Below are 22,119 nucleotides of genomic sequence, written 5' to 3'. Positions count from 1 at the left end.
GGGGTGTCTGTCCCTGGGAAATCTGGTTCTTCTTTGACTCAACAGAGTTTCATGGTATATATGGTTTGATTTGTGTTTGCGAGCTGAGCTACAGGCTTTCCCCTGAACTCTGGGAACCTTTTTTTTGCACATTTTTCAGAATTTCCACAATCTGTGCAGAATTCTGAGCAATTTGTGCAAATTACAGATGAATTTGTGTAAATTGTTCAGAATTTTGCACAAATTGTGGAACCTGTGGGGGAAAATGCATGAAATGTAGGGGTGTACGAACCCCACTCACCGGTCTGGTTCGGGGCATCTGTGAGGGGGGAAGGTGATCCGTCCCTCCCCCTGGAATCCTCCCCAGCTGGCTCCTCTTTGCGGCGAGTCTGTGGAGCCTCTGGCTGGGCCCATAAATATTTACGTAGCCTATCACGGCAAAGCAGGGATGCAAATGGCATCCACTACACCGGACGCCATTTATGTCTGCAGACCAGCAGCGGATGGCTGCAAACTGAAGAGGACGGACCTGGACCCGGCCGGCGGCAGGTAGGGTCCGTCCTGACAGAACTTTGCAGGGTGGCGGTGGGGAGTAGTCTGTTCCCCCACGGACTCTGGGGGGCCAGATTCTAAAGAATCCAGCCTCACTGGAGTCTGTGGCAGATTTCTCTGCCATCCCTAGCAAAATGTGAGAAAACCTGTGAACTGGCCAGACTCACCACAGATTGAACTGAGTGCCGCAGTGGGAACTGAAACAAAATGGGGGGGGACCTAGAAAAACTCCACCCCCCAATGGATTATCCTGACATCCCTAACAGAAACACAGACAATGTGTCTGCAGAAAAGAACAGAAAAGATACATTTCTCCCCAAGGAAAATGTCAGGTAAATGAGAGGTAAGTGTGGAGGTATAGTTTTGTGACTGACAGATTTGGCTTCCAACCAGGGCTCTCCTTTTTACTCCCAACTAGTGCTCTGGGGAGGGCTGCAGAAGGAACTTATCAGAGGTTGTGTCTGTGTCTTCCCTGCATTTGGTGATTGTGTGCCTGTAGCAGCAGAGTCAGTGGCAGTTAGGGATGGATAAATCTGTCAGTTTCAGTTTCTAGATTTCTCATTTCCAATCTTAATTTCAGTTGATCTTGAACTTTGAGAATTCCTCCAGTCTTAAGTTTAGTTCATGTTGATAATTTTTGAATAAAAATTGGCATGAAAATTCATAATTCAAATTCAAATTTTGGTGCACATTTCTCCCAATGCATGCATTTTTGTATGCAATTACAACTAATATACACATTTTTGTAAGCAATTTTTTTAAATATAGTGCATGTTCGAACGTTATTTTCCCTAATATACACATCTTTTGCAAGCAGTTTTTTTAAAATATAGTGCATGTTCGAACATTATTTCCCCTAATATACACATCTTTTGCAAGCAGTTTTTTTTAAAATATAGTGCATGTTCGAACATTATTTCCCCTAATATACACATCTTTTGCAAGCAGTTTTTTTAAAATATAGTGCATGTTCGAACATTATTTCCCCTAATATACACATCTTTTGCAAGCAGTTTTTTAAAAATATAGTGCATGTTCGAACATTATTTCCCTTAATATACACATCTTTTGCAAGCAATTTTTTAAAATATAGTGCATATTCAAACATTATTTTCCCTAATATACACACCTTCTGCAAGCAATTTTTTAAATATAGTACATGTTTGAACATTATTTTCCCTAATATACACATTTTTCTATGTACATTTTGATTGGAGAAATCCATTGCAAAATTCAGAAAAGTGTGAATTTCAAAGGATCACTGGGTTTCAATTTGCAGAGTGCCTCGCAAGTGCAAAATTAGGTAAGTTTGTGTTAAAATTAAAATGCAAAATGAACAAATTTCTCCTCCATCCCTTGTGTCTGGAGCTTCCAGGAATATCTTTGAGAAACAGCGCTAACTGCAAGTCATCTGTCCACACGGTTACCTTTCAGTGGGGTGGCTGCTGTTGACACCAGCCCCCAGGCACCTGCAGTTCCAATGAGACCCTATACGTGGAGTCCAGGTCCCACAGCATTTTGTCTCTGGCTACCAGTACATGGAGAATGAGGCATCACCAATTCCCTGCTAAAGGCAGTGCCTGCCTGCAACTTAAAATAGGGGCTCATGTATTTGCTCCGGGCAGCCATGGCAGCCAGGACAAGGTGTGGGGAGAACTGGTTTTGCTCCCACTGCTGCCTTCCTTCCCACTCGTGGTAGCGAATTCCATAGTTTAACTACATGCTGTGTGAAGAAGCCCTTCCTTTTATCTGTCCTGAATCTCCCATCAATCAACTTCATGGAATGGCCCCAATGGGTTCTAGTATTATGAGAGCTGGAGAAAAATGTTTCCCTGTCCACTTTCTCCCCAGTATGCTGTATTAATCATTTCACAAAGAAGTAAAGGTTTTTCCTTCCTTCCTAGGGGATCAGCAGTCTCTTCAGTTCCTTAAAAGTGGTGCGCCTTCTGCGGTTGGGCCGTGTCGCCAGGAAGCTGGACCATTATCTGGAATATGGTGCTGCAGTGTTGGTGCTTCTGGTCTGTGTCTTTGGACTAGTGGCCCACTGGCTAGCTTGTATATGGTACAGCATCGGAGACTATGAGGTCATTGATGAAATCACCAATACCCTCAAGAAGGACAGCTGGCTCTGCCAACTGGCAGAGAGTATCGGAACGCCGTATCGGTACAACACGACTGGATCAGGGCAGTGGGAAGGAGGACCCAGTAAAGATTCACTTTATATAACTTCTCTCTATTTTACCATGACAAGCCTTACAACAATAGGATTTGGAAACATCGCTCCAACCACTGATGGAGAGAAGATCTTTTCAGTGGCCATGATGATGGTTGGCTGTAAGTAGGATGGTTCTTGTATTTATCTCAATTGCGATTTTGTATTGTTTTGTGTGGGATTTGAGATTATGAATATCATCTCAACCAAATCAGAAAAGTGATGCTCGTTGGACTGATGTAGAATGGTAGGGAATCTAGTTCGTAGCAGTTTTACTCAAATTGTTGGGTAGGATAGTGACTCTGGAAGCCTCATGTTGTCACGCTTCATCTGGGCTTCCAATCTCTATTCTGGGTGACAGCTCAGGTGAGGATGCACAATGTGAGAGTGATGGCTGGAACCCACCTGGAACTTGGGTTAATTTCAGGACCCTAGACAGCAATTCTGGAGCTTGAGTACTGATAAGTTACTCCAGCACTGACTGGCAGCAACTGGCAGTATTTTATAGTCAGGCCAGGAGAGTCTTTCTGGAAGTTCCACCCTCTAAGTGCAGTATCTGACTGTTAATGAGCCAGCAGCCTTTTTCTGTAGGTGTTGGGTTCTTTAGGGGAATGAAGGTTGGAGGAGTTAGCTGGGGACTGCTCCTTAGGGTTTCCCTGTCCACTAGAGGAGTCTGAGATCCACCCCTGAAGCCAGGGGAGAGTAGCAACTATTGGGGGTTGTGTGGATAGTATATGGGGTCTGAGGCAGTTGGTCCCAGTTCAGAAGGACCAGGAACAGGTTCCGGTGCCTCCTTGGTGTCACTGGAGGCTTCAGTCTTTGAAGGCTCCTGGTTCTGGGTTATGACACATCTGTCCTTTCCATCTACTGCTTCCAGTGGCTCTGGGTATATCAGCATTGGTAGCTATGTTTCTTTATGGTAGCATACATGTACATTCTGTTTTTATAGTGTCACAGATGTGGCTTGGCCATTCTAATGGAATATTTGTATTCATCTTAAAAGGCCCGTTCAGAAATCACTTTTTTTTTTTTAGATGTACAGTATACATAAGATTTTTCTTTTACATGTACACCTAAAAAAATGTAATCTATGCATAAGACTGCAGGTTCATGCTGAGTCTATACTCAATGGCAAACCCAAGACTGCTGCCATGTAATGTCACGTGTGGACTAGCTCTCTGATGCAAGTTGTAGGATCTGTGCTTTGGACTCTGTGTGTGTGTATGTGTGTGTGTGTTTGTGCCGCCATCTTTATGAATGATGGAGGAGCATCTGGTGATATGCAACAAAGGCATGTGTGCATCTCAAACATGCTTCAGCATTGAGTCTCATGCTGTGCAAACTGTTTGTGAACACAGTCTTGTTTGTGAGACTATAGCAACAGTCAGTGCATCTATCAAGCCATTTACTTGGTCTTAAAATGTCGACTGTGATGAGGCTTAAAATGGTACTCTCAGGCCGGGCTCATGGAGGTCAAGCTGGAGTGAATTTATCTGACAGTTTTGAAATAACATCGTGGCGTTGGAGGTGTTTCAGTTTGTTCTCAAAAAGTGTGAAGGGTTTGCATCTTGGGCTAGGCTGCAATGTCTATTTTTATCACCTGAGAATGGTATCCCTGGTCACCATGGGAGCTGGAGGCAACCGAGATGATTTCAAGACCCGATGTATTGTATGGGTTATTTCCCACCCCCCCCTGCATCTTCCTTTCAGCTTTCCTGCTGATCTGTGGCTCTTTGGAGCATCCATAAAAATGACAGTACAAAAGAGACTGTTTCTCTTCTCGCATGCTATCGAAGTAACAGCCCTTCAGTCAGATGGGAGTCTTCAAACCACTGTGCAGTTTGAGTGGCTGGAAAATGCTATCGGGTTACAGAGCACTGCCTGGCATGCTCTCAGGTTTAACCTTAATGAGTAGCAATGTCTTGCTTTACGCCTGGCCAAAATGGTTTGCAACCTATCAAGCCAAATTTCAGAGCAGCCTTTCTGAAGGGGTGGGTGGGGCCCATGCAGGGGAGGCTGGTGGCTCCAATGTCAGTGGGGCTGTGACTCCATGCTGGGTTTCAATCAGAACCAGGCAGAACTCTAAAGGCTCTTTCCAAGGTGCTGAACCCAATCCCCGAAATAGCTCCTTGGGTAGCGCCTTTAGAGTTCTGACTGAAGGCTGAACCACCAGCTTCCACTGGGTACATGCCAGAACCACCCTGCTGGGCTTGCCCCACATCCTGAAACTTGTGTTGGTGGGGTAGCCATTTCCACCTTTTGTTTATTTTCCTTTTCCATTGCAGCCAGTGGGAGCGAAGTAGTAAGGCTCTCAGTGGCTCACAAGACATGACAGCTATATCATACCTCCAGTACCAGAGCCTGGATGCCTCTTTTTGTCAGAGGGTGGGGGAAATGAATGGGAGGGTGCTATTGTACTCATGCCCTACTTGTGGGCTTCCCATCGGGGCATCTGGTTGGCCCCTGTGGGAACAGAATGCTGGACTAGGGAGGCCTTTGTTCTCATCCAGCAAGACTCTTCTTATGTTCTTATGCTCTCCAGCAGTGGAGAGGGAGGCCTGAAGCATTCTATTCCCCTGCCCCCAGCCAACCAATCAGGGAGCATAGGATTGCTCCCTTTGGCCCATAAGCCATGTTCTGTGATCTTCAGCCTCCCTGTTTCAGCGCTCCCAGATGCTGGGAGGTGGTACAGCTATGTCTGGGCTGCACTATGTTAAATTGCAGGTGGGAGAATCCATGAGTGATAGCTCCTCAGTCCAAATAGGTTCCCTGGGTCCAGCTCTTCTAACTTTTGCTGCTGCTCTTTGGGCTCAATGCTGGAAAAGAAGTCCATCTTTGAACGTTGATTTTTTTTTTTTTTTTTTGCTAATGGCTTTAAATAAAGCTTCCACCAATGATTTGCCAAGCATTCTGTAACTCAAGGGTAGAGTTTATTGTATTGATTGTAAAGCGAACATATATTTTGCTTTTTCTCTGTGGAGGTCTTAATTGCAGGGGGAATTTAGTTCCTTTTCTTGCAGGTTGTGCTTGCATACGGGCCATTGAACCTCCTCAGATAACACAGTGATGAATAGGCTCATCTAGAGACATCTGTTGTAATATAATCAATGGTGCCAAATGCTAATGTAAAACATCCCATTCACAAAGCTTGCAAATGATTCTCCACCGAGGAAAACCTGTTTCCACAACAATACATTAAGGGCAGCATTGGTAAAATGGGGTGAAGGCTTCCCTTCCTCTCATTCTTCCCCAGCAATTGTAAGCAGTTAAAAGAAGGAAGGCTAGTCAGGGCAGAGGAAACACAGAAGAAGAAAAGTCTGGCAGCAGTTCCTTTGTCCCTTGGGGCACCCCCGCCCACAAATCACTCTTGCCAAAGAGGAGTCTGAGAAGGTCTGGAGGCTCTCTTTAGGCCATGGGGTGGGCCTAGAGAGTGGTGAGGGGAAGGCAAGCTTTGAAGACATTATCCAGCCTTCATGGCCCCCCACAGCCAATAAAAGAGAGCTTGCTGGCTCCATCATCATCCCCAGCAAGTAGAGGTGTTCAGAGCAGGAGTGGGCAACCAATTTGCTTTTTAGTGCATAGCTATTTAAGTTGCACTTCCAAACCAGTACATGAAACGAAACACCTTCCTCCTCCTCCTCCTCCTCCTTCTTCTTCTTCTTCTTCTTCTTCTTCTTCTTCTTCTTCTTCTTCTTCTTCAGTATTTGCACTTCTCAGAATTTTGCAATTCAGCTGTCTGAGACATATAAAGAAACATATACCCAAATGCATATATTAGGGGAGAGTGTGCACAAAATGTGTACATTAGTGAAAATGATGTACAAGGATGCATTGTACCTGGAAAATTGTCTACAGAATATGTATGTGTGTATATATATATATATATATTAGCCAACGTTGTGTAGAACAATGCACATATTGGGAGAAATGCACACAAAATGTGTATGCATTGTCATGCATCTTTTTTAAAAAAGTTCAGACTGATGCAGAAAAGGGATGGAATGAATTTAAGCTTGGAAAAAGGTGAAAGTGGTAGAACCTGAAATGGACAAATTTGTCCATCCCCCTACTTTAGTCCAAAAGCAACATAACAACCACAGCAATGGCAGACTTCTAGACTGCAACTTGAAGGACATAGGCCCTGCAATTATAATACAAATGTAACAAATAATACCAGCTGGACAAAGAATGACTCCCCATCTTCAGGTTCCTACTTCCAGCTCTCTGTTGAGGGATTCCATCCCTGTAGGGCTAAACCAACCTGTTGCACAGGCAGGCAATATGTGCATTTGCTCCTCACTCAGGGGTTTCACAACAGACCTGGGAACTCTAGTATACACAAATAGGACTTTTTAGATGGTGCCCCCCCCCCAATCTCCTCAAAAGGTAAAAATAAGGATAGCATTTTACTGAGGACAGGGACCAGAAAATAGTGAGGTTCTCCAGTAAATAGGGACACTTTGGTTTTATGAGCCATACTCCACGATTCATAGCTATTCAGAACCATGACTGTGTGTATGCCACAAACAGGGTTGCTGTACTCCACCACTGTTGTCATCAGCATCATACAGTGCCATCAGTGAGCATGATGCTTTTATGGCAGGTATGGAGCATGTGTGGCTCTCCAGATTTTGGGCTGCAACTCCCATCATCCTTCAACATTGGCTATGCTGGCCAGAGCTGATGGGGGCTGTAATCCAACAACATAGTGCATTTTACTTATGTATTTATTTACAACATTTGCATACCACTTCACATCTAAACAGATTCCGGAGAAAGCATGGTTGGATCTTTCCATTTGCAGAACAGACTGAGATCTAGCGGAAGCTCCCAACTGGAGGAAAAGAGGTGCAGGCAATTTTTGCTGATTCCCCCTTTCCCATGCAGCTCCTCACTTAATCTCCTACACTGTTCTGGAGTGTGTCCCAACTTTCTGGAGCAGCTTTTCAGGGGGCTGCAGGCAGGTAGGCATGGTTGGGGACCTACACCCCGCAGGGGCCCAATGACAAGAGCCCCCTGGACTTGTTCCTCCTCTTCGCCATGGCAGCCTGCTTGCTCACCTGCCTCTCGCTCTGGCCCAGACAGTGGTAGTGGTGAGAAGGAGGACAAGGAGATGCCACGGCCTGCTTGCTCCCTGGCTCTCTGTCCATCAACGAAGCAGGTGGGAGCAAGGATGATAAACAGGATGGGGAGCAACAGCAGCAGCTGACAATGGCGGTGAGAAGGCAGACTCACTGAGGAAGGGGGGCTATGGTAGGTGTTTTACCCATGGATTCGCCAAATCCGATGCCGATATTGGCTGCAGGGAGAAGGAGGAATCGACAAAAATTGGCTCTGTCCCTCCTCCAGTGAGAGCATCCATGAGTGGTATTGCACTTTCGGGAACTCTAGATCTAGTCCATGGGGAGTGGGGGGAAGCACAACACAGATGTTCACAGTTTAAACATGCCAGTGCCATTGACTTTAAATGTGGTTGCTTTTATAATGTTAAATCTTAAACCTAAATGAATATGCTTTGCATACTGCCCTGGGCCGTTGGTAAAAAAGGGAGATGCAATTTGTAACATTTAAAAACAAATTCACTTGAGAATACACTAACTTTTTTTTTAGGGGGGCGGATTAATTTTCTGTACGTATGTGACGTTGCCAACAGATCAGAAAAGAAACCCCAGGCTTGCTCCTGTGCTTGATGATCTGCAGAAAACAGCAAATGAAGCTTTCCATTAAGCATCCACTCCCGTGAATGTCTGCAGATTGAGCTGCTGTTAAAGGCACCGGCGCACAGGCTGGCTGAAAAGAAGTTGGTAGCTATAGTGTTTATGTCCTATACCTTAACCTTGTCCAAAAAGGAAGGAAGGAAGGAAGGAAGGAAGGAAGGAAGGAAGGCAGCCAGCCAGCCAGCCAGCCAGCCAGCCATTTTGGGATGATTCACACTGTCCGTTTTCGAAGGAATTTTCAAAGGCCACAAGCATCCCCCTTACCAGTATTCTCATATTTTCACAAGCAAGGGGATGTTTGCAGCAGCACTGCGGCAATTCCTAAACAAATGCAGGGAAAACATCTCTGTGTTATTGAAGACACCCCAGGCTATAAGCATTGCATTTTTAATCAGGCCCTCTCAGGCTCTGAATATATAAACCCCAGAAGGGTCCCCACCCCCCGCTTCATGCCTAGGATCTCAGAGAAGTGCCTTTAAGTTCTCTGTCTCTCTTGCTTCTTTTCATTGGGTTGCTCCCTATCGAATATGACACACAAGCCGGATTTTGCAGGGTTTGGGTGACTTTCTGAAAACTTGAATGTTTCTTCAATGGTTATACAGAAAGAGAAGTTATTGCCCTCTGGATCTTCCCCCTCCCATAATCCCAGGCTGAGGTAATTCAGAACTGGGGTGTGTGTGTATATATAAAAAAATGCAACTGGAATTCCGCAATATATGTTGAGGGCTGCTTCTTTTGTCTATCTGTCTATCACATCCTGTAACCTGCTTTTGCTTCCAAGAAGGTCATGGTGGCTTACACTGGAACACTGTTTTATATAGAAGTCTGAGGTAAGGCTGTGCAAATCAGCAAAACTTGAGCTCACCAAAGTTCTCCAAATTCCATCTTAAAATGTGTTCCTGCTCGAGTCCGTATCTGATTACGAGCTTTGTTTTTTTCTTTTTGCATGAACATCCGTGCGTATGTGTGTGCACATTTCCCCAAATATTATGCATCAATTGTGCACATTTCTCAGAAGTACACATTTTTATGCGCATTTTTCAAACTTATGCATGCTGTCGAACACATTTTTTTTGGCCCGCAAATCACATTGCAAGCTCAGAAATGGAGGACTTTGAACATGGATTGTGTCTTCAGTCCCAAACGTGTGAACTGGGTAAAATCCTGACCAAATACTGTATGAACTGAAATGAATTTCTCATACATCCCTAGCCTGAGGTAGAATTGATTGAGACATAATAATAGGGATGGTGGACAATTCCGCCACGGGCTCCAGTGAGGCCAGATTCTGTACAATCCGGCCCCCCAGAGTCTGTGGCGGAACGGCCTCCCCCTGCCACACCACCCCACAGAATCCCCCCAGGATGGACCTACCTGGTGGTGGATGCGGTGGTGGCGGCGGATCCGGCAGCGGCTCCGGCAGCGGATGAAGCGGCAGCGGCAGCAGCTCTGGCCTCTGCTGGGCTGCTGTGGCTGCAAATGGCAGCCATCGTAGCGGCCACCATTTGCATTCCTACGCTAGCCCATGATAGGCTACGTATATATTTACGTAGCCTATCACAGCTAAAGCAGGGATGTAAATGGTGTAGGGGACACCATTTGCATCCCTGCTTTAGCTGTGATAGGCTGCGTAAGTATTTACATAGCCTATCACAGGCTAGCGTAGGGACGCAAATGGCGTCCCCTACGCAGGATGCCATTTGCATCCGCAGCAGCCCGGCAGAGGGTGGAGGCCCTGCTGTGGGTTGGCCTGGCCGGTGGCTCCGCGGACTGGTCGCGGAGCGGAGCTGGCCAGGCAGGATTCCGGGGGGGAGGACCGGATCGCCTCCCCCCCGTCGAAGATTCCGGGGGGAGGAACGGATCACCTCCCCTCACCTGCGGACCCCAACGGAGCCAGGTAAGTGGGGTTTCGTACACCCCTACATAATAAGCCTTATTCAAGTGTACCATTTCTGGGTAGAATAAAAACACAAGGAGTGTAGAAACACCTTCTACATGTGGAGGGCAGCTTTCTGAAGGGCAGAGCCTCTGTGGATAGAAAAGATTCTTCACTTTAAAAAGTCACCCTCCATGGGTGGAACATTATGAAAATGGTGATGGAGGGGGTTGGGGTTAGCACCCTTCACCTTCTCACGTGTTTATAGTGTGTATAACTTTGCAGTTTATTATTTATTTATTGCAATTATATCCTGCCTTTTTCCCTCTTGCAAAGAACCTAAGGTGGCTTACATTATCCTCCACCTCTCCATTTTATCCTCACAACAACAACAGCCCCGTGAGGTAGGTTGGGCTGAGAGTCTGTGACTGGCCCAAAGTCACCCAGTGAGCTTCCATGGTCGAGTGAGTGGGGACTAGAACCTGGATCTCTCAGTTCCCAGTCCAACACTCTCACCACTACACTGGCTCTCTTTTGAAAATGTCCACCCTATTTAAGGGCAGAGACATGGGGGTGGGGGTACCATTTCACTGAATTTCTTCAGTGGGGAGGAGAAATTCTCCAACAGTTTCTTGGGGGGGGGGTGCGTAGCTCAGTGGTAGAGCCCCCGCTTTGCTTGCAGAAGGTCCCAGGTTCAATCCCCGGAATCCCCAGGTAGGGCTAGGAAAGAATCTTGCTTGAAACCCTGGAGAGCCGCTGCCAGTCAGTGTTGACAATTTTGGGCTGGATGTACCAATGGTTTGATCCAGTATAAGGCAGCTTCCTATGTTCCACCATTCCTATTCTGCCTAGAAAGCAAATGCCTGAATTGGGCTATAGAGTCCATACAGATCCTATATACCTATCCTGAAGTTCTCTTTCTTACTGCATTTTCTCCCACTGATTGTTACCACATATCTATGCGTAAGCCCTCTTTGCCACTTGGCAGACAGGAGAGCTACAATGGGGTGATATTGTTAATGCTAACATAATTACTTTTCCATTCAGGTTCGCTGTAGCCTCCTTCCAGTGATAAGGAGGACTTTATCACACATCAGGTGCAGATGTGTAGTGAAATGGCCACCTATATGGTCTCGCAGTGGTCTGGTTCGCATGTAATGCTAAGCCAGGATTTAGCAGCACATGGATGAGTATCTGTGAACCTGGTCAAAGCTTTAGGCTTACATGCACCCCCCCCCTCCTTTCTCATGTGGCTGGGTGGAGGAATAAAGCATGATTCAGTTTCACTTTCCCCGATTCCTGGCTTGTCATTACATGCACACCAGGAATCATGGCTTAAAACAAACTCTGGCTTGTTAAGCCAGCACAACCATCTGAGGTTTGCTGTTGGCGTTGTTGTTTAGCAATTGTCCAGAGTTTGTTTTAAGTCACAATTCCTGGCTTGTATGTAGTGACGAGCCAAGAATCAGGGAAAGTGAAACTGAATCCCTGTTGAGTCCTGGACTGGTCCTGGCTTCACGGGAGGTGGAGAAGGGAAGGGGAGCACACCCAAGGCCCTGCTCAGGCTTAGAGAAACTCATGCATGGAATGCTAAACCATGGTTTAGCATTACATGAGAACATAGCCAGTGACTTGCCTAATGCCACCCAGTAGGCTTGATGGCTGAAAGCTGAGATTTGAAGCTGTGTCACTGTAGTCCATGTCTCTACTTATTGCCCCACACAATCTCTTCTCATGTCTAATGCAGCATTAAGTCCCCAGCCAGAGCCAGTCAATTCAGGTCCCAGCTCAGGCCTGGTGTCAGCATGTGGCATACCAGGGCAACCGACAGGGCCCCTGTGCCCTGGGAGGGCCTGCTAGGACCGTCCCTCCCCTGCTGCTGTCCCCTTCAGGCCCCTGCATGGAATTGCCACCACCATCAGAACCCCTGCCCAGAATTGCTGTTCCCACATGCTTCAGGTGCCAGTGCCAGTTACTCACCCCTCCCCCATACTTAGCGAGGGTTATTTAGTGGGGTGCTTTCATATGATCTGCAGTGGGTGGTTGCCATCTTAGGTCCCTCAAAATGGATTTGGGGTGTCATAAAAGGACAGTAAATTGTTAGTTATTTAATGTATCATTGTTGCATTTTTACTGGGACAGTGGGGAGAGGCACTGTCATGCCTCCCTCAGACTCCTCCGAGGATGAAGGGGACTGGCAGGCTCCAGACCCAGGGGAAGGGACCATCACAGAAGGAGCCCGAGTCCCCTCACCTCCTGTGGATGTTCCTTGCCTGGCTGCAGCCTCCCCAGACGATGCAGAGGGCGAAATGCTAACCCCAGCAGAACGAAGTCAGCTGCATGTAAGAGAACAATGTAGGCAGACCCGAGCCCCCTCACCTCCTGTGGATGTTCCTTGCCTGGCTGCAGCCTCCCCAGATGATGCAGAGGGCGAAATGCTAACCCCAGCAGAACGAAGCCGGCTGCATGTAAGAGAACAATGTAGGCAGACCCAAGCCCCTTCACCTCCTGTGGATGTTCCTTGCCTGGCTGCAGCCTCCCCAGAGGATGCAGAGGGCAAAATGCCGACCGCAGCAGAACGAAGGCGGCTGCATGTAAGAGAACAATGTAGGCAGGCCTCTGTCCATTTCAGACAGAGAGGCTTCTAAAATCAAGAGGTTTGATTACATGCAGCTGTTTCAGGACACTGCAGTTAAAAGCCAGGAGCAGACAGGGGCAAGGCTGCTGGAGAACAACGTTTTCATACGCTGGGTCTCATCAGCCTCATCTCGACTCTGAACCTGAACCCCTGCCTTGCTCATGTTCCCTTCTGTGTTGGACTTTGGACTGGGAAATGGACTTCTGTTTGCCACATCTCCTTGGATTTGAATGTACTGGTAATGCTTCCCACTTCAGTCTCCTTTTGCCTCACTTAGCCGTGGACAGGTTTACAACCCTGTTATCAGCTAGGGAGTTATCACCGCTAGCTGCAGTCAGCTGACAAGAAGAACTGACAGGCATTTGTGGGATTTTCTGCCTCAGGTGCCAAGATAACATGGCCAGCTTTGAGATCTATGCACCTTGATGGTGTGCATGTGTTCCATTTGCTGCTCTACCCCAGGTAGCAAATGGTCTTGGGCAAAGGGATTGTATATCTTGCTCCTGGAAGACAAAAGAGTTCCAACACTTGGTCAGAAAAAATATTTATCATCTTTAATTGCCACTCTGGTAATTTCCACAAATCCTCAAGAAGAAGAAGAAGAAGAAGAATCCCACTCATTATGAGGAAGGTGACTGAGTACATTCTGTGTATTAAATAATGGCATGAATGTCCCTGAGCACAAGAAGCCCAATTTGTCAAGGTGAAAAAAGAGCACAAGCATTTAGTGTTGCATCAACTGACAGCAGCATCAGCAAGGAATGGTCTTCCTTGGCCTGCTTTTATGATTACATTCCAGAGAGAACCTTGGTGTGAAGGTGTGGTGTCAGGAACGGGTCAGGAGTTCTCACTTTTCCATGTAAGGGAGACTTTTCTAATGAGCTGAGAGCAAACTGTACTGAAATCAGACCTTCTGCTCAGTAGAAATTAGGGCTGTGCACTGCCTCGTTACAAAGTCCGAATAACAAGGCAAAGCGAGCTGTTTTGGAGCAAAAGCCTCGTGATAGGAGGCAGTTTAGGGCAATACTGAGGTGCTACGGGGCGAAGCGCACGCCCCACGAAGCGCCTCCTCTGCCTCATATATTCGGAGCTCTACTGAATGCCTCAGCAGTCCAGACAGGCTGTCTCCAAAATGTATCAACTTCTCAAGGCTCACGTGGAGGGGCATGAGGAGGAGGAGGAGGAGGAGGAGGAGGGATGGAGGGGGGAAGGCTAGTGGACGTGGGGAGGCAGGAAGGCGAGTGCAGGAGGAGGAGGGAGTGTGCTTACGAATAGGAACCCTCAGCCAGAACCGACACTAGCAGTCTCCAATCAGAGAGCGTGTTGGAGGTAGGGATGTGGGAGAATTTCTCCACGAATCTTCGGGAGGCCGAATGCCAACGCATTCGGCCCCCCGAAATTGGTGGAGAAACAGTCCGCCCCCCGCGCCCCCCGGGATGGGACTTACCTTTGTCGAATGTCCCTGGTGGCAGCGGCTCCCGGCGGTGGTTTGTTGGCGGCGGCCAGTCTTCTGACCGGCTGCCGCCGCCGCCATTTCCAAGTAAAACAACAACAACAACAACAACAAATGTGATAGGCTACGTAAAGATTTACATAGCCTATCACGGCTAGATTTTCAAAAAACACCGTGATAGGCTACGTAAATGTTTACATAGCCTATCACGGCTGACTTTGGGGGAAAAAAATAAAGCGCATATGCTTTGGGAAAAAAAAAAGCGCATAATAGCGTTGCCTTTATTTTCACTGTAGTCTACGTAAATGTTTATGTAGACTACACGTGCCCAAATAAGGAACGCAAATGGTGGCGCCCATGGGCGCCGCCATTTGCGAACGCTTTTTTTCCCCCCAAAGTCAGCAGTGATAGGCTACATAAACATTTACATAGCCTATCACGGCTGACTGCAGGGACGCAAACGGCGGCGGCTACAGCCGCCGCCATTTGCGTCCCTGCAGGAGATGAGATTCGTGGCCGGAGGGACGGGCGCCTCCCCCCCGGCCAGAATTTCGGCTGGAGGGACGGGGCGCCTCCCCTCCGGCAAGAATTTTGGCGGGGAGGGATGGGGCACCTCCCACCCCGCCCAGAATTTCGGGGGGAGGGACGGAGCACCTCCCCCCCACTGCGAAGCAAGCTGCGGGGCCAGGTAAGGGACTTTCGTCCATCCCTGGTTGGAGGAAGGGAGTATATACGTCAGCGAAGGGCTGCGTTCAGTCATTGCGCTTTGGGAAAGAGGACTGGTGTGGGCGGATGATCGTTTGTGTGTGTGTGTGTGTGTGTGTGCGTGTGCGTGTGCACATTCCTAGGAGTTCTTCCTTCAGTTTATTCAATTTTGATCACCATTAGGCTTTCCTCAGAATTTAAATTAAAAGGAAACAGCTGGGTTGTACTGGGAGCGTTCCCTTCTCTCATTCCTTGATCATCCATCCCCATTGGGACGGTGTCTTCTGCAGCACCTCTTCCAGCCACTTTCTCCTATATCTTTGTACCTCCAACTCGTTTGTTATTTGTATTTGATTAGATTCTATCTCTCCTTTTCATATTTTTTCAAACTAGGGATGGTGGAGAATTCCGCCACGGATTTCAGTGAGGCCAAATGCACTGGCATTCGGCCCCCCGAAATCTGTGGTGGAATGGCCTGCTTACCTGGGAAACGGACGAAGCTTACCTGGGGCGGATGTGTCGGATGGCGGCGTCTCTGGCGGCGTCTCCGGCGGCGTCTCCAGTGGCGGCAGCGGCGGTGGCTGGTCTTTCGACTGGCTGCCGCAGCCGCCATTTACATCCTGGTCTTTGTATTTACATAGCCTATCACGGCAAGCCAAGCAACCCCCCCCCCAACAACGGCATATGCAAATGTCGGCAGCCATTTGCGTTCCCTATTTTTCGCCGTTTTAGCCTACGTAAATATTTACATAAGCTATTACGGCGGAAAAAAAAGGGGAACGCAAATAGTGTAGTGGGAGCTATTTGCGTTCCCCTTTTCTTTTGCCGTAATGGCTACGTAAATATTTACGTAGGCTAAAACGGCAAAAAATAGGGAACGCAAATGGCGGCTGCCATAGCCACCAACACTTGCGTACGCTTTTTTTTTTTTTGCCCAGCCGCGATAGGCTATGTAAATACTTACGTAGCCTATCATGACGGCCTGGCTGGACGCAAATGGCATCTGCCATGGCGGAGCTGCCATGGAGCGGAGCCACCACAGCGCAGCCGCCACAGAGCGGAGCTGGCTGGGCAGGATTCCGGGGGGGGGGGGAGGACCGGATCGCCTCCCCCCTCGTCGAGGATTCCAGGGGGAGGGATGGAGCGCCTCCCCCCCACCGCGAATCAATTCCGCGAAAGGGTAAGTGACTTTCGTACATCCCTATTTCAAACTAACATAGCTTTTCCTTGCAAATTGCTACCACACTGCCCCTCTCCCACCATTCCTGTGTTTGTTTGTTTATGTCGATTTTGGACTCTGGAAAAGGCTGTGTTTGTTGTGTAACATCGAGCCTTACTTCTGTTTTCTCTGTTCTATTTTCTTGTTGTTTTTGTCAGTCAACTGTGTCTTTGTTAGATTTTTACAAACCCACTCTTATTTAGAATTTTAAAAACAAACATTGACTTTTGGGCATGTCCCCCCGCTTTAAGTCATATTCAAGCATTCAGTTTTTTCTTTCACTCTAAATCCTTAAAGAAATGCATATTATAACAGCCTATGTGTGTAGTGTTTGTCCCCCCACCCCAGTGCTTAAGTGAACCATCTGTGTCTTCTCTGTGTTGATCCTCCCAAAACAGAAATTAAATAAGGTTTTCTTTTTTTAAAAAAAAGGGTTTGATTTGGCTGTTATCTAATCGCCTGCACTATTGCCCTGTATTTCTTGAAGTTATCCTGCCTTCTATAAAAGAACATGAAATATAAAACAATAAATTAAAGACACCCATCATTTGCTAAGGTGGTTCTGCTTTTCTTTAGCTCTTGTGTGTCTGTGTCTGAGTGCGTGCTAGGTTGTAGTTCCACCAACACTATACATCCAAATTTCAAGGCAGTGTTGAAAAAGCTCAAGGCACGTAGTATTTATATTAATTACCTTCTTATTCAACTAACAGTCCACTGTGTGGCAAAGCAATTCAGTGCAATATGAAGCATCTTCGGGGTGCTGGCAGGGGCAGAGGTGGGGAGAAGTTACAGCTCTGTGCTTTGGGAGTTTTCCTGGAAAAAATTGAATTTCATCTGCACCTTGCATACAAGCCAGGGGGCCAAAGTGCCTGGAATTTGGCAAGTGGGATGCCCTCAAGGGGGGCTGGGAGGGGCCCAGGTTTAACCCACATCCGTGGAAACAGGGAGAAGTTACAGTGGGGCGGTGAATCTGCTCCAAGTTTCACTCAGAACCAGTCAGAACTCTAAAGAAGCTATCCACAGTGCTGAATCCTATCTCCCGGGCCTGAGTCTCTGCACCCCTGCCCCACAGCATGCAGACTGAGCACAGTCTCCTCTAGACCCCCAAATCAGATCCAGCTGAATGTTCCTCCAGACTCCTGCAGCCATTGGGGCCAGCTTCAGCTGATCGGCCAGCTACGGCCTTTCCTGGACAGGGATAACCTAGCCACAGTAGCACATTGCTGGTAACTTCCCAATTAGACTACTGCAATGCACTCTACGTGGGGCTGCCCTTGAAGACAACTCAGAAGTTGCAGCTAGTGCAAAATACAGCAGCTGGACTGCTGACCAGAACACCTCATCAAGATCATATAACACCAGTTTTAAAGGAATTGCACTGGCTGCCCATACACTTCCGGTCAGAATTCAAGGTTTTGGTGATGACTAGGGATGTACGAAAGTCACCTACCTTTTTGCAGCTTGGCTTTGCGGTGGGGGGGAGGCGCTTCGCTTCTCCCCCCGAAGTTCAGGTGAGGGGGGGGGAGGCGTCCCACCTCGCCCGGCCGAAATTCAGGCCAGGGAGAAGTCCCCGTCTCCCCGGCCGCGAAACAAAAAGTGAAAAAACACACACACAAAAACACCCCGTGATAGGCTACGTATAGATTAACGTAGCCTATCCCGGCTTGACTTCCAAAGTCAGCCATGATAGGCTACATTAATCATCACGTAGCCTATCACGGGTGACTTTGGGGGGAAAAAAAAATAAACCACGTACGCAAATGGCGGCGGCCCATGGGCGCCGCCATTTGCGTTCCTTATTTTGGCATGTCTAGTCTACATAAAGATTTACGTAGACTACGGCGAAAATAAGGGAACGCTATTTGCGTTGCCCTTATTTTTGCCATAGTCTACGTAAATCTTTACATAGACTAGACGTGCCAAAATAAGGAACGCAAATGGCGGCGCCCATAGGCCGCCGCCATTTGTGTACGCGCTTTTTTTCCCCCAAAGTCACCCGTGATAGGCTACGTGATGATTAACGTAGCCTATCACGGCTGACTTTGGAAATCTAGCCATGATAGGCTACGTTAATCGTTACGTAGCCTATCACGGGTTTGTTTGTTTTTTTACTTTATTTTGTAATGGCGGCAGTGGCAGCCGGTCGGAAGACCGGCCGCTGCCCCCGCCCCTGCCGAACTGCCTCCGAACCGCCACCGGGACCCGCCGCCGAGAGGGACATTCGCAGGAGGTAAGTCCCATCCTGGGGGGGGGGGTGGCGGAGAATTTCACCGCCAATTTCGGGGGGCCAAATGCGTTGGCATTCGGCCTCACCGAGATTCGTGGAGAAATTCTCAGAAATTCTCCGCCATCCCTAGTGATGACATTTAAAGCCCTAAGCGGCTTGGGACCTCAATATTTGATGGAGCGCCTCTCCCTATATATATCTGCCTGAGGACTGAGATCTGTTGGAGGGGCCTCCTCTGCATCCCACCAGTGTGAGCCATATACTATGGTGGGACATGGGAGAGGGCCTTCTCTGCTGTGGCACCCCAGTTGTGGAATGCCCTCCCCTTGGATGCCCGATTGGCACAGACATTGGTCTCATTTCGTTGCCAAGTAAAATCATGGCTTTTTACCAAAGCCTTTGAAGCTAAATGCATTCCCTAAAGTAGGACACTGTTTAAACTGTTTTATTGTTTTAGATTTTAAATTAGTATTAGCTTGTTTAATTGTTTAATATGTTTTTAGGTGTTAAAATTATTTATTGTTTTGTAGTGCTTAAATTGATTTTATATGTATGCCGCCCTGAGATCTTAATGATATAGGGCGGGATACAAATGTTTTAAATAAATAAATAAATAAAATCCTGTGGCGAGCTGTACTCTTGTCCTGTACTCTTGAACTACAACCAGAAGTCGCTGCACAATTCCAATGCATCATGCTGCCCTCGGCATCGTTTAACACTGAACTGCCTCTGTGGACGTTTGACTACTTCAGAGAACCTGAAACCACTCTGCAATTTGGCACAAAGCCACAGGACTGGCACCTGTCCAGGGGAGGCTCAGAACTGGAACGAGAGTAGTTTTCCAAGCTGTGGTTGAAAGACGCAGTGTCAGGAGGAAGCCTGGATTGTGGGAGATAGATATGTCCCGCCTTGTACTGTGCCTGGCCTGTTGCCAGGGTGTCACATCTTTCCCCTAAATAAGCACAAGACGGACTCCGAAAGGTGAAAAGACTGAATGCTTTTGCTAGGGTGGCCACTTTTGAATCTCTCAAAAAGAGGAGATCCATCACCAAGAAAAGGGGACAAAAGGGGGATGCACATAAAATTGGCATATGCTAATTCATATGTATAGATGCAAATTTAGAAATGCTTATTCAAATTTGAATAGAAATACAGTAAATCTTCCCCGTAGTAACCCATGGCTGTGAGAGCTGGACCATAAGGAAGGCTGAGCAAAGGAAGATAGATGCTTTTGAACTGTGGTGCTGGAGGAAAATTCTGAGAGTGCCTTGGACTGCAAGAAGATCAAACCAACCAGTCCATACTCCAGGAAATGAAGCCAGACTGCTCACTTGAGGGAATGATATTAGACAAAACTGAAGTACTTTGGCCACATAATGAGAAGACAGGATACCCTGGAGAAGATGCTGATGCTGGGGAAAGTGGGAGGCAAAAGGAAGAGGGGCCGACCAAGGGCAAGATGGATGGATGATATTCTGGAGGTGACGGACTCGACCTTGGGGGAGCTGGGGGTGGCTGGTCCATGAAGTCACGAACAGTTGGAAGTGACTGAGCGAATAAACAAACAAACAAAAAATCTTACCAGAGTGGGGAAAACTGTGACCATGCGACTTATGTACCTGCTTGCTCAGTCAGCTGCAACTCCAAGGCCCCTGGGCTCATCCTCCTGACGGTTCTTGGTCTTTAAGCTGGACTTGGATTGGGCTGGCCAGCCCTTCAAATAAAGGACACCTTCAAAATAGAGGACAGCCCTTGGGCAGCCTTTCAAAAATAGGGGGCTGTCCTCTGTAAAAGAGGACCCATGACCACCCTGGCTCTTGCCTGTGTGAGGGGTTACAAAAACTCAACTGGATGGCTTAGGATGAGGAGTTTCCAAACTTGTGCTCATCCAAATTTCTCCCCGGATTTTAGAGCACTGAATGATCAGAACTTATTCCCAAAGTGGGAACTGCTAGATGCCTTAGGAATTCTCCCCTGTTGCATTTTGGGCTTCCAGATTTTGTGCTGTGGACAGTTACTGTGCATTTTGCCACAAGTTTGCAGCCATGGTTGTTCAGGCAGGCATCTGGAGTGGGTTAGGGTATTTTTTGGGATGTGATGTTTTTAATGTAGTATTTTATTGTTTTAAATTGTTCTTGTTGTACGTCTCCCAGAGTGGCAGGGTGACCAGCCAGATGGACGATTAATAGATTTAATAAATAAATAATAAATAAATTTGCTATGGGGGGAGGGGGGAGGGAGCAATGTTGCTCTGATCGTACACATGATTGCATTAAGATCCTATTTTGAGGTGTTTTACTGATGCACATTTGCACTTGTGCCCTTTGTTAATGCCTCCTGCCCTGCCACTAGGGACGTTGGAGAATTCCACCATGGACTGCAATGAGGCCAGATTCTTTAGAATCCAGCCCCGGAGTCTGTGGCGGAACAGGCAATCCCCACCACCACCCCGCAGAATCCCCCCGGGATGGAGCCTACCTGGTGGCGTTGGCGGCTCTGGCGGCGGCTCTGGCAGCGGCTCCGGCGGTGGTGGCAGCTCCGAGTGGTCTTCCGGCTGCTGCCGGGCTGCGGCTGCAAATGGCGGCTGCTACGCCGGCCGCCATTTGCACCTTGCCAAGCTGTGATAGGCCACGTAAGTATCTACATAGCCTATCACGGCTAATGCAGGGACGCCATTTGCATCCCTGTCTTTTGCCGTGGTAGGCTATGTGAATATATATGTAGCCTATCATGGCTACGGCAGGGACGCAAATGGTGGCCACTATGGTGGCTGCCATTTGTGGCCGCAGCCCAGCAGTGGACGGAGGTCCGGCTGCGTGCGGCCCCAGCCGGCGGCTCCGCAGAGTCGCTGCGGAGGAAGGCTGGCTGGGGAGGATTCCGGGGGTGGGGGAGGGGACGGAGCACCTCCCCCCCACTGCAGATGGCCCCAGTGGAACAAGGTAAGTGTTTCATATACACTTACCCACCACACAAGAGCAAACTCAGGCTCATTGAGTGTACTGTATCCAGCTCACTCATCTGCGTTTTACTGATTCATATGTGTGCTTGTGTGCCTTGGTAAAACGCTGCACAAAAAGAGTCTTGATGCATGATCACATTAGGATGGCTTTTTGGCAGTGTCCTCTCAATGGCCACAGTATATTGTTAATGATGCTGAGGTGAAAAGGGGGCAAATAAATGGAAGGAATATAGGGAGCTGCCTTCTACTCTTGGTCCATCTAGTTCAGTATTGTCTACACTGCCTGGCAGTGGTTTGGGATGTCCATTGTGTGCAATGCTGTTTCGCTTTTGACTCAACAGAGTTCCTCAGGGTGCACAGCTAAGTTTGTGTTTGTGGGCCAAGCCACGGCTTCCCCCCCCCCAAGCCAGCTGTAATTTGCACAAATAGAGATTTGCAGCCATAATTTGCACAAATTGGAAAAATGTGAACTTGCCCAACTTGCTGCAAAGCAAGTCGGGCTCTGCAGGATACAAACAGACTGTAGTGCAGAGGGGTGGGGGATCAATGGAACATTGTCCATCTCCACCCCCCAGATGGATT

General features: G+C 47.9%; 1 protein-coding gene across 1 annotated transcript in view; it reads left to right on the top strand.

Moving 5' to 3' along the window:
- The window catches only part of KCNH5 (potassium voltage-gated channel subfamily H member 5), a 322,321-nt gene that overhangs the window by 108,178 nt on the left and 192,024 nt on the right, over positions 1 to 22,119 (top strand). The window contains exon 7 of the mRNA XM_084836675.1: positions 2,436 to 2,865. Coding sequence (XP_084692801.1) covers positions 2,436 to 2,865 — 430 coding nt within the window. The remainder of the gene's footprint in view (positions 1 to 2,435; positions 2,866 to 22,119) is intronic.

The sequence above is a fragment of the Heloderma suspectum genome, chromosome 1, assembly GCF_057233095.1.
Source record: "Heloderma suspectum isolate Gila_16-S chromosome 1, 16-S_ref, whole genome shotgun sequence".
NCBI lineage: Eukaryota > Metazoa > Chordata > Lepidosauria > Squamata > Helodermatidae > Heloderma > Heloderma suspectum.
Note: the sequence above shows the minus strand (reverse complement) of the source record. Positions and strands in the feature narration are given on the sequence as shown.